Here is a 12,588-nt window from a genome sequence, read left to right on the forward strand (position 1 = left end):
GACTGCATAAGAAGAACAGAGCCTTCGAGATTCATTTTTATAACACTGAATAAGCCTTCCTTGGGGGAGTTGGGAATGCGTTGTGGACAATACATGATGTGCAAACAAATTTTTTTTTTCATAATTTATTGTGTGTAACGCGCCAAGTACACACATTTTTGTGTCGCCGCGGTGCCCTTGCTAACGTTGCCCGTGCTTACACTGTTTAGGTGATTCGACGGCCTAACTTGGCAACTATGAGGAGCAGCTGGCGCATGTGAGCAATTTTTCGTCAGCGCTAGTCGGAGCACAGTCAGAGCTACAAAAACAGCTCAGCGAAACTGGAAAAAAACTCGCAACCATGACAACGCGATGGCTCTTTGACGTCTAATTATTGTATCTGGCCAACTACCCATAGTTATTTCAGCTCTTGGAGGCTTTTTGCCACGGCACGATTGTTCAGGTAAGCACTTGAAAAATTTGTTGTCGCGGTCACCCAGGGAGGATCTGATGCAAACCTAAAGCACCAGTAAATTTGGATGTGCTCTTTGCCGACACAATCCCATGTTCTCATCGTAATTTGATAGCACCGTTAATATTCTGCCCCTTTTAAGTTAATTGTCGTATTTTGTAATGTGCCCATCTAAATGCTTCCGTAGGTGAACGTACTACAAATTGTCCCTTAATGGACGCCACCCTAGAGCGGCATTGCTGAGTCATATCCGTGGCACTGTAGGACGCTGTTGACGAGCAGTCCATATATATAAGAGATTTTGTTGTAAGCGTGCACACTGTACACTAGAGAAAGCTTTCTCGAAACTTGCGGAGTTTGCAAGTCATCCATCCTTCCTGATCACTGCGAGCGGTTTCTCTGTGAGAACCAAATGGTGTTCGTGCACTCGATTTTCTGATTTCACGGATGAGCCCACCTCCCTCGTACAATGCATTCTCACTGCCTGCCAAACATAAGCTTCCTTCGTTTTCTTTCTTTCTTTTTTCTTTTTTACTTTTCCTTGCGCCGTCACGTGTACGGCAAAATGAAAATGTTTATTTTTAATGACTGTACACTAGGTAGAAACAGTGAACAACGTTCATTCCGTAAAGCATACATTTTCTGCGGCTTTTATAACCATCGCTCGTTGGTTTCAAATTACAAAAGTGTAGTCACATGACGGCCCTCCTAGAAAGTTTAAATATTTAAAATGTCATGCTGCTTTTGATGTATGGCTACTTGGACAGTTCAAGTAAAGTATTTATTTTGTGCTGAAAATGTTCCATCAACGCATGTTGTCATGATATTTAGCGATTTTGGATAACATGGGACACATTTGTACGTAGCTGCTTCCTGGAAGAAAAAGGAACACGCCATGGTTTGCATTCCATGCATTGTCGCTCCGGTTTTGCTGTTCATCTGGTACCGGTTCATCCAGCCCATTGTGCTTTCCATCTGGAACCCATGGGCTAAAAAGGAGATCCGCATGGATGCTGCAGGGGATGACTCGGGCAAAGAAAAATCTAATGATGTAAGTTACACCTCGGCATATGTGGCTCAGAGTGCAGGCACTGTAATGTTAACTAGTGCCAGGCCCACAATTTGTTTGTTTGTTTGTTTGTTTGCTTGTTTGTTTGCTGATTCATTCATTCATTCATTCATTCATTCATTCATTTGAAACTTCCTTACAGGCCTTGTATAAGACATTGGACAGGGGGCGAGTCAAATCACAGGGTGCCCAATTTCGGCTTAATTTAGCGTTCATGTGTTGTCTTCTTTCTTTCTTTCTTTTTTTTTTTTGAGTACTGAGCTGCTTAGAAAAAAGTTTACTAAGCTTTCTGCCAGGAGACTTCTTACACAGTGATATGCAGTGTGGCTGCCCTAAAGATGTCCCACGCACTTTTTTCTGATATTCAAAACTAAATGCTGCCTAGTGACTTCTAGCATATCTTTAGTTCAAGTAATTAATTCATCAGCAAGTTACTGTGCAGAAGCAGGCACATTTATTCACTTTTCATCCATAACCTGCATGCTGAAAAATAGGTGTAAAAATGATAATGAGGCAATAAGTAATGTAAGCCACCAATTATATATAGCTACAGAGATTCTTTCGATGCATTGATCAACTTTCCGAGAAATGGTTGCTTATAAGCAGAGGTGTACTGAGCCTAGTGTAGACGAATGAAATGGGCAATAGTAGCAATGCTGGTGGTCACTGTTGCAGTAGTTTCCTTACTAGCAATGCAGTCCAGCTGAGTTTATGCTGGGCAAATTGGTGCATACCTGTGAATGGACAGGAAGACAGCAAATAGACACTTACACAAGGGGAGCAATGGGTGGGACTAGCTGAACTTCGTTTTTAGTAAATCCAGTGCTCATCCCATCCACGTTATCCGTTGTATAAGTGACTGTTTGCTGGCTTCTAGTTCATTCGCTGGCAAAGTAGAACAGAATGTGGTGAATAGACCAGTAAACCACACACAGCAAGTTGTGCAATATAGTTGGAGGACTAATAACAGAATGTTTGTGCAAGCAAGCACCAAGCCACAGAAGCGGAGTGCATAGTGGCAGAAATGTTGATGGTAGAATTCAGGTTTTCATCAGCGGAAGGACACACAGTGATGAAGGCCGCCTTTGTAAAACCATCATCAAGTTTGATAAAATGCTATGCAAGCTTGATTTTGTGAAGGTGCTGTATAAATATGTGTTTGTTAAAGAGACACTAAAGGAAAATGCTGAGTCGAGTTAAAGTGATAGATTAGTGCTCGACAATTGCTAAGGTGTCAATATTATCGCGAGCAGAGCCTTGCTAATTGAGAAATAGAGGTATATGCAGGACATGATTAGAGACTCCCCAGGGACATTCAAGCACTTGCCCAATGACGAAAGCACTCCCCAGTTAAATTCTGTCACTAGTACTCAACTACTCTTTGCAAAAAGCATACTCGTATTGTATTATAAGATGAAATAAAATGCTACTTGTCCAGTTCTATTTCACATTCAGAAAAAAGAACTCATTGAAGTTACTGTTGACAACAACAAGGTTGGTAGAAAGGTATCGTTTTCTCTCGACTCTGTGCCGCCCACGCTTTCGCGTTTCAGTACTTTCCTGATCGTGTAGTGCTGCGCTGGTTTTGCTGGCTCGTGAAACTCGCACAAACTGCAAGTAGCAGAGAATTCAACTTCCATGTGATGTCGCGGGATGCCCGAATGGTCTACCCCACTTGACCAAAAAGCAGCTGCAGCAGCAAATCTGCCGCTCTGTCTTGGCTCGGTGCCGCAGTCTGTCGGGCGCTGTTTTACTCACCGACGGCAGCAAAGGGCGGTGATGGCGTATGCAATGTCACCACTCCACTCCCTTGGTTGGGTGGCGGGAGATTTGAATTTCGAAACAGGTATTCGGACCCTTCAGATACAATTTTCTCTTAAACTAAGTCTTTTCTTGGCAGAAAAGAAGCATTGTGAAGTTTTTGGAAAGGTATTTAAACAGTCCACGTCGACTTAGTATTTGCCTTTAGTGTCCCTTTAAAGTAGATGTGCAGAAATGGTCAGAAGGATGCAAGGTGTGATATTCTGTGTGCTACATGGAGCACAAGTGTGTGTGATTACTGTAGAAATTTTCTTGCAAGAAATACCATAGCAGCAGACCATGTTATGTCTGACTCTATTGGAAGGGAAATTTTCTTTGTATGGCAATATATTTGTTACTTTAGGGAATCGCTGTTATGGCTAGAAGTACATGTTGCTGGACTAGTCGGTTCATATTGCTGAGTAGACGATAAATATGATCGCTTTGGCGCAAACAAGGTCGGGAGGGAACAAGGGGAGCGCCAACTTTCAACTTTTTATTCTCTATTGTATAACATGCAATATATACATGCAGGTGAATGCGCAACATACAAAACAGCTTCAATCGTGCACCCCCCTAATCACAGCCGACCTTCTTTCTGCATGCAAAATCTATGGCTACTATTATATGAAGTGCTTTATTTGTATTGCACAGCCATGGTCAACAGGCAATTATTGCTGATCACTCTTGTTCTTAATGGAAATAGCTATGAACAAGGGTGCAAATTGGCTGTAACATTCACTTCCATAAAATTAACTCCTGCAGATTTATGTTGCCACCCTACCTTCAGGTGTGGCTGGATTACTGTAGTGAAAATTGTTTTTTAATTAAAGGCTTGGTTTCAGATAACGTGGCAAAGCTGGTGTTACTATTCCTGTTTTCAGGATTTGTCACATATGCTAAGAAGCCTCAAATTTTAGGTACTAAGTTAAAATCTGCGATGTTACAAGGTTAGTGTGGTTCTACAAGTTATTATTTTATGCTTAATATATATCACATGAACTGAACACACTTTGACACAGTTCAGCAAATTTGGTGCAACTTCAGCTTGTGTCTCTAAGAGGCATGTAAAATGTTATTTCAGAAAGTTACATAGAGCAGAGGATTTGCACCTCACATAACAAATAAAGCAAAAACTGTAGGCAGTAGCTCTTGCACAATGGAGGGATCTTAATTTTTAACAGCCCACCTTCTTTTTGCATATGCATCTTTCTGGCCTTTGTCTGTAAAGCAGTCATTTTGTTTCATTTCTTCAGGTAGGCACTTATAACAGACTTAGGTGCATGTGCACAGCGATCAGTATCAAGGAGTATGCCTTTTAAAGCGAAAGCTTTACTAACCTCGTAGAGCCTAGTTTCGCCGTCGCCGCGAATTTGACCTTAATTTGACCGCAGCTGCGCCGTAGCCTTGGCAACGCATCACGTGACTCGCCGCGCCGAGCTCCGGCGGCGCCGCCGCCGGCTTGGCGCATGCGTTCTCCGCAGCTGGGTCCTTGGCCATGGAGCCATGGATGAGAGCGGGACCGGGCCTTAGCCTTGGCAACCGCCCGGCCTTGTATGAGCGTTGCGCGGGAGCGGGATGCTTTGAGTCGTCGTCGCCAAGAGGCGTCTGACCACCCCGCGGATATCGCTTGGCGAGCTTTACTGGACAGGGTCCGCAATGCAACAGGCGTCGCACCGTCGAGATCAATGTAGCGACCGCGTTCGCGCCCTGTCCGTTTTTGCTTCCCCGCTGCTCATGTTCGCGGCGTCTCCTTGCATGTCTAGCACTTGCGCTTTCCCTGTGGCACAACAGGCGTTGCACCGTCGAACGATGGGTGTGTACCCAAGCCTAATCACAGTCATATGTTTAGCCACCGACCTAGGCACAGCCGTCATACCTAGCTTAACGATGATTGTATACTTAAGTATAATAATTACAACTAAATCAAAGGTTAACCAAGTGAAACCAAGACTTAACCAGGCTAAACCAGGCTTTCGCTTCGCATATCCAGGGTTAGCTGAGCTAAGCTACAGCAAATTTTTTGTTGGTTCTGTGAAAAATAGAATATTAGCATCTTCACATGAATGCATTTCTGTTCTTACTTTTTCAATTATTATATGCAGTCATTTTGTCTTTAAGTCATTGCTTATATTTAAAACCTCATATTTTTCTACTTCGCATGAAAGTGCAGGCACCGCCATAATTCCTAAATATGAATAATCTGTTTTACAGACCAGCAAGGAGGTCCCAACTGATGGAGGAGAGCCAGCCAACGTTGCCAGCAGACCATCAGAACCACCTGCAGATACAGAAGTATCAAAGAAAACAGATTAGTTGTTTATAAACCATCATTTTGTACATTCCTATCAACCAGTCAAGTGTTAATGTTCTGTGTTGTGTTCGATCACACCCTTTTTGATATGCTGTTGTTTTCCTGATTTTAACATTAAGCCATTAGCCTGTTTGCTATGCTATGTTTGGGTGGTCAATAAAGCCTTTAATAGGATCGAAAAAAATGTTTCTTCGTAAATCTATTGATTGCCTTCTTACTCTCCATTCCATACCTCATACTCACTTTATCATTCATCTGTTATCACATCGTAAATAATGATTATTGTTATAGCGCTGCAGTGGTTAAAAAATAACTCGCAGGACAGTTACGAGTGTGTAATGCGAATGTTCACGCGCAGGATAGGCATTCTCTCTCCAGATCTCGAGCTCGTCGAATCGCTTGGTTTTCTGAAGGACCTGCGTCCTCCGTGACAGTTCAATGTGAAGGGTGTTTTATAGCGTTCTGGTTTAAACTGCGCTCCTCCGCGATGCTCGGAAGGCTCGCCGGCTTTCTAAGCATGCACTGGCGCAGCCGTGCGCTGCATGGCGGGAAACGGCCGCGCCGCCACCCGATGACGTAGCCAGAATTTATTTCAGGCGGGGGAACTAACTTCGCGATAGTGTGGGCGCAATCGGTCGGTTCCGCGGCCCGTAATGTGTAAAGCGCCTTGATAGTGATGAAAATTACGTTTTAAAGCGAAGCTTTCTATGTCTCGCTGATTCGTCCGTGAGCGCCGAAAACGCACTGCAGGAAAGTCAACTTACTCATCTGCGTAGAACACTATGCAGTTTACAATCGCAGTACCGCGCCAGCGTCGACTGGCCGGTCGGTCAGTGCCTGATAACGGCGCGAAGCGACGAGCGCAGCAAGAGTAGGCATGCGCACAAAGTTCGCTGGAAGCGCAAGTCGCGTTTGCTAAGCATGACGCCACCCCTGTCGCGATTAACTGAGCTTCCCTGCTTATCGGAGGCAGGAAGTGCGCTTGGACACGGGCTGGTCTTAGGATCAGGAAAAAGCCCGTAAAGGAAGATGGTTGAACGCCGCGCCACCCAGACGACCCATATGGGCGAACTGTATATATCTGCTACGCGCCTCACGCATTCCCGGCCGTCACCATGGTAGGCCGCGGGTGCAGCGCACGGCAGTAGAGGCAAGTGTACGGCAAGTGTTCGAGTCGCCCGTGAAAGTGTATGTGCGTGTAATCAATGGCTACATGAACTAAAATAAAGGCTATGCAACTTAACGAAATGTGCCTCCATTCAGCTTCAACGTTCGAAAAATACAATCATAAACAAGCAATCAAATCACATACGCATAGTATCGGGTCGCTCAGCATTTCTTAGGTTCGTTGCGCGGTCGTTGGCTTTGGACTTTGATTCAGTTTGCATTGGGGGAAAGCTTCGCGTTCAACAATCCTTCTTTAAGAAAGGGGCTTTGATTTTTATTTGCAACCCCTTTGAAACGAGGCGGGGACAAACAATTCCCTAGCCCTCTTGATTTAATCAGGTTTTGCTACATATATCGCTATCTAGCCTTTTGCCTGTTTGATCTCGATCTTTCGTATTTGAAACCTCTATCACTCCACTGTACCATTACATATATACACATGCAGTGACTCCTGTTCTATCAATCCCTTCTTTTGTTCCACCAATACTCTAATCGTCTATTAGTTATCTCGACTCATCATCATCATCATGATGATGAGTCGAGATAACTAATAGACGATTATCTCGACTACTGACCAGTTAATCCTTCCTTCTTTGAATGGCGGAACCATAGTGAAGCGAGAAACATCGAAAGCGAATTCGCAATAGCGCATAATGTAATAGCAGTGGCATCGCTAGGGGGAGCAGCTCGACAGTGAAACGGGGTGCGGGGGTGAATTGGCAAACAATTCATCAAAGAAACCAAAAGGTACTTCACTACAGAAAAAAAAAAATCGAAATTTCCAGGAGGGTGCCCTTAGCAAAGCTTAATGACTTATGGCACTTTGGAATGTGGAGTTAAAATGACTTGTACATTAGAGAGCTCGCCCCCGAGAGGTACATACAAAAATGGCCAGACCTGGTGAAGTGCCCTTTAAAAGGGCCTTTCACCAGGTCTGGCCATTTTGAGTTGACAAGCGCGGAGCATACAATGCGCAATAACGATCGTGTCTGCAGAGTACTGCGTCGCTACGGGCCGCGGGAAGACCTAAAATTACAAACCGAACGGCGTTTTCCCTTCTCGCTGCCGCTGCGCTCTAAAGCCGGAGAATGACGCACACGCGCTTAGCGCTTCTGTGTACACGTGTTTGTGCTGTGACGTCGCTCGTTGTGGCACGCGACTTCGAGAATTATTCAAGGCAACATCTGTTATTTGTGTGATATGTTGCTTGAATAGACGAATTAAAGCTTAGAGAAATAATAAAACACACAAACCGAATATCTGCATGATTTTTTGTTTTACTTCGCGCCGCAGCAAGACAGATGTACTTCCGTTTCGCCTGCTTGTTCCCATGTCATGCAGTCGCGCGCGCAGACACCGAAACTATGTCATTTCCTACCATGTTCTAGTGCGGGATCATGCTCCGTGATCCACTTGTGTCTGCTCCAGTATATATATACGTGTAGCACTGACTTATACCGTTAGTCAGGTGTCCTCGTGCACAGCGCGCAAAATCGTGCGCTGCGCGAAATGAGGCACAACAGCTCGAGCGCGACGCCATCAGCGGAAGTGCGCAGCGTCGCAGAAAAGCGAGGAGGAAAAATAAGTGAAGGCGGGGCCCGTGACGTATGCGTCACGCCGTCCTCAAGGTCCGGTATGGAAGAGCGCAGGGAAGGAATTTCGCTTGCGGAGGCTAGACGGGGCAAGTGGAGAGAATGTCTCGCTTGACAGTGGAGGTCGCCTCCTGAAATCATGGGTTCGCGGCACTGAAATATTTCTATTAAAATGGGCAAATTTGAAAAATGTTTGCGGCAGAACGCTCCATAGAGGACACGTAACAACTTCCAGCGTGTCACCAAAAGTTGCGTGGGGCCTGGTGAGGGGCCCAGACTGAAACGCGATAGCATTCAGAGATTCCCGACTGCTTCTCACGCTTCTCGGTAACTGCAGCTTATGTAAACGTGATGTTTACCGGGAAACGCTGGCGGCGAGCTTCCTGGTAGAAACGCAGCCTCTTGCGTGGGCCTATCCTGAAGGTAGTGCACAGCCGCGACAATAAAATTGCATCATTTTCAGGTTTCTGTTATTGCTTTAAGTCTCAGAAGATTTAACACAAAAGGCATGCGCTGTCGGTGTTTTGTTTCATGACATTTGTTTGTGAGGTGTCATTCTCAAAATTCCGAGGAATAACTTTGTCAAGAATGTAAGACAAGGCATGAGCAACTTTTGTGATAGAATGGTGTGGCAATATAATCCGCATATACCGCATGTCATACAGCATGGCGTGGCATATACATATACCTAAGAAATAACTTTGTCAAGAATGTATCACAAGGTATGAGCAACTTTTGTGATAAATAAATGGAAAATGAGACATCCGCCCAGACGTAGCTAAACGCTACGGAGAAAATCCACACGGGTTCCTCAAAAGAACAGCTTCTCAGTTGAAGAAAAATTCGTCCTGGTCCGGGACTCAATCCGGGACCACCGCCTTTCCGGGGCAGCCGCTTTACCCAGGCGGCTAGCAGATGGCAGGGGGAAGTCGAATTTGTCAACATGTCGAAGAAAGGCAACAGTTTGACGTAAAAGTTCTGCGGAAACCCGCAAGGTGGAGAAAAGCAATTAATAAAATGAAAATGAGACATCCACCCAAACGTAGCTACGTTTGGGTGGATGTCTCATTTTCATTTTATTAATTACTTCTCTCCACCTTGCGAGTTTCCGCCGAACCTTTACGTCAAACTTTTGTGATAGAATGGTGTAGCAATCTAACAATGTCTTTATTTGTGTCCCATAAAAGTACACGACACGGGATACCTGCAGTAAAAGCTGTCATAAATGACAGCTTGACAGAGCCGGTAGGCCCCCCATACATGGGGCAGTTACATAACGACAAAAAAGGCATATAATACATAGTCACATTTCAAATTACACATTCCGAGCGTACAATGGAACGTACTTAAAAATAAGGCAAGATGGAAATACAAATTGCAAGTTCACTCATATAATAAAACATCACAGTCAACGATGGAGTACTCACAAAAGAAACAACATAAATGCAGTTTCACTTATCCGCAAGAAATAACCTGCATATACCGCGTGTCATACAATAAGGCGGGGCATATACATATACCTAATTGTACCGAAATTTTCGCTCGCGGGCAACTCCGATTTTCTGCGATAAGAAGTACATACAAGGCGGCACTGGGACTGCTGGTAAACACACCAACTAAAAAACTCTTAGGGCTCGGCGTGCACAACACATACGTGCACGCCGAGCCACATGCGGCGGTACTCGTATACCACAGAGGAACCGGCTGAGCCAAACTCGGTCGGGCAAATAAATTCTCACCAGAATGGGAGTCCCGCCACACCTGCAGCACTTGGATGAGGCACTCGTAGAAGTACTGCAAGACATCTGCGGTATGATCTCGGTCGGCCCACTCCTCAAGGACATGAATCGAGACCATAATGCAGAAAAAAGGGGCATAAAGAGTCAAGTAGCTCAAGAAACAAATAATAAGAAAAAAATAACCTCATGTATGCAGACGCTGCCACATACAACTGGAGGTGCGCAGCAACAGTGATATAAAGACGGTCACGAGCGCATCTTTGTACACCTCCTTAATCACTAAAGCAGAGTCCGTTGACATAGCTTTGACTTGAGAGAGCAGGAACACAGGGGAAAGCCACCAATTATCGCCACAGAGCGCCAGGAAGTGTGCCGGCTTTATATGAACGACCGCCTACCCATGACACTCATCAAACTACTGGGACGTGAACTGATCAAGAAACGCCGACTGGTCTGGTACTCGGTGTTGCGTTTCGCCTGCGACACGTGGTTTTGCCGGCGCGACTGCGGCGGGGCGGCAGACATTTTGGCCCGATCGTCGTCGCCGCAACGCTCCCCGCCAGGTGTTTCCAGGCGCGACTGCGGCGATGCGACCGCAAAGGATCACCCTCTCCTTCCAGTCATTGTGCCTGAACCAGGTGATGCGACAGCAGGGGCACCCTCTCCTTCCAGTCATTGTGCCCGAACCAGGCGATGCGAAAGCAGGGATCACCCTCTCATTACAGTCATTGTGCCCGACCGGCAGCGCTACGACAGTGTGCGTCACCATTAGCCCATTGTACATTCACGTGCTCGTCTATTGAGGGGTTCCTTCTTGCCCTCAACTGCGAGAGTATAAAAACAGCTGCCCCCGGACGCCAAAAAGAGGGCTCCGATTTCTTCTGTTGAGTAAAGTGCTCTCCCGTCTCTCTACTTCGGTCAACCTGACCGCCAACTCTTTGCGATGTTAAAATAAACAAGTTGTTTTGTTGTTACCAGTCGACTCATGCTTTGCCGGGACCTTCGGATGCTTCCAGTTGTACCCCAGGCCGCCAGGCCAACGCTACCCTTGGGGCTTGCGACCCAGGTACAACCACGGGCGTCAGCGCCGAGTTCCCAACAGATCGTACCAGCGGTGCGATCCCAACAACCGATGCCATCGGTGGGATCCAAACATCTGTCTGCCAGCGGTGGGATCGCGACAACGGAGGCCAGCAGCGAAGAGATGCAGTTGACTGTATGCTGAGCAGCTCAACGACGATCCGGGAGCAGTGCAACGAGCCCTGTGTGACGACTGGTTGCCTGCAGCGGAACGACTGCGCGGAATTCCTGCCTGCGAGGTTTGGTGAGTGCGGGACTTTCTTCTTCTGAGCTTTGCCAGGCTTTTGTTAGTGTCAGAAACAGAGCTGGTAATTGTGGTTGTCGTTGCTGCCGGGTTAGTTTGCGGCAAGACAATAGTAAGCAGTAGAGAAAGCAGCATTCAGAGCAGCCATGGATTTGAAGTCGTTGCGCAAACCGAAATTGTTGGAGCTTGCAAGAGAGTTGGGTCTGGATGTCTCGGACAAACTCAGAAAACCAGAACTGCTAAAGGCTATTCTTGAGTTAGAGGCTGAGGATGACGAGCTGTCGGAATGCCTTGAGACTATTGAGGAGAGGTCAAAAAGACAGGAGCGCGAACTTAAAGAGCAAAAAGAGAAACAGGAGCGCGAACTTAAAGAGCAAAAAGAGAAACAGGAGCGCGAACTTAAAGAGCAGAAAGAAAAAGAAGAGCGCGAACACGCTTTGGAAATGAAGCGTCTCGAGGTAGAAATGGAACGCGCTCGTAATGGAAGTCAGGCACACGGTGCAGGAGAACGAGTATTGTTCAAAATGACTGACCTGATGCGGCCGTTTAAGCTTGGAGAGGACATTGGTTTGTTCCTGGTTAACTTTGAGCGAACGTGCGAGAAGCAGGGGTTCTCTCGGGAAACGTGGCCACAGCGCTTGCTCACTTTGTTACCCGGCGAGGCGGCCGACGTAGTCGCTCGCTTGGATAGAGAGGAGGCAGAGGATTTCGACAAAGTAAAATCGAGTCTGCTAAAAAAGTACCGGCTGTCTGCGGAGGCGTTCCGTCGGAAGTTTCGGGAAAATGAGAAAGGCAGAAGTGAGTCATATACAGAGTTTGCGTATAGGCTTATGTCGAACATGCAGGAGTGGCTCAAAGAAGAGAAAGCGTTTGGTGACCACGATAAAGTTCTGCAGTGTTCCGGGACTAGGCTCAGTGACGAACAGGGAAGACACCGGTCAAGTCATTAGTGACCTTATCAGTAAAGCACCGCTGTCGCCCGAGCAGAAAACCGAACTACACCAGCTATTACAAGAGTTTCAAGGTCTGTTCTCTGAGAGGCCTGGTAGGACTTCTGTACTTACTCATGATATAGAACTTACCTCCCCAGAGCCAGTACGATCCAAGGCGTATCGGGTGTCACCCCGCCAGA

At 46.3% G+C, this 12,588-nt stretch overlaps 1 protein-coding gene across 1 annotated transcript; it reads left to right on the forward strand.

The window, feature by feature from the left end:
* Positions 1–245: 245 nt before the first annotated feature.
* On the forward strand, positions 246–5,683 carry LOC142572104 (UPF0729 protein C18orf32 homolog). Its single transcript, XM_075680967.1, has 3 exons — positions 246–442; positions 1,318–1,502; positions 5,535–5,683. Exons 2-3 carry the CDS (start codon positions 1,347–1,349, stop codon positions 5,634–5,636), a joined length of 258 nt encoding a protein of 85 aa, XP_075537082.1. The 5' UTR covers positions 246–442; positions 1,318–1,346; the 3' UTR covers positions 5,637–5,683.
* The last annotated feature ends 6,905 nt before the right edge of the window (positions 5,684–12,588 follow it).

Source organism: Dermacentor variabilis, chromosome 2 (assembly GCF_050947875.1).
Source record: "Dermacentor variabilis isolate Ectoservices chromosome 2, ASM5094787v1, whole genome shotgun sequence".
Classification (NCBI taxonomy): Eukaryota; Metazoa; Arthropoda; class Arachnida; order Ixodida; family Ixodidae; genus Dermacentor; species Dermacentor variabilis.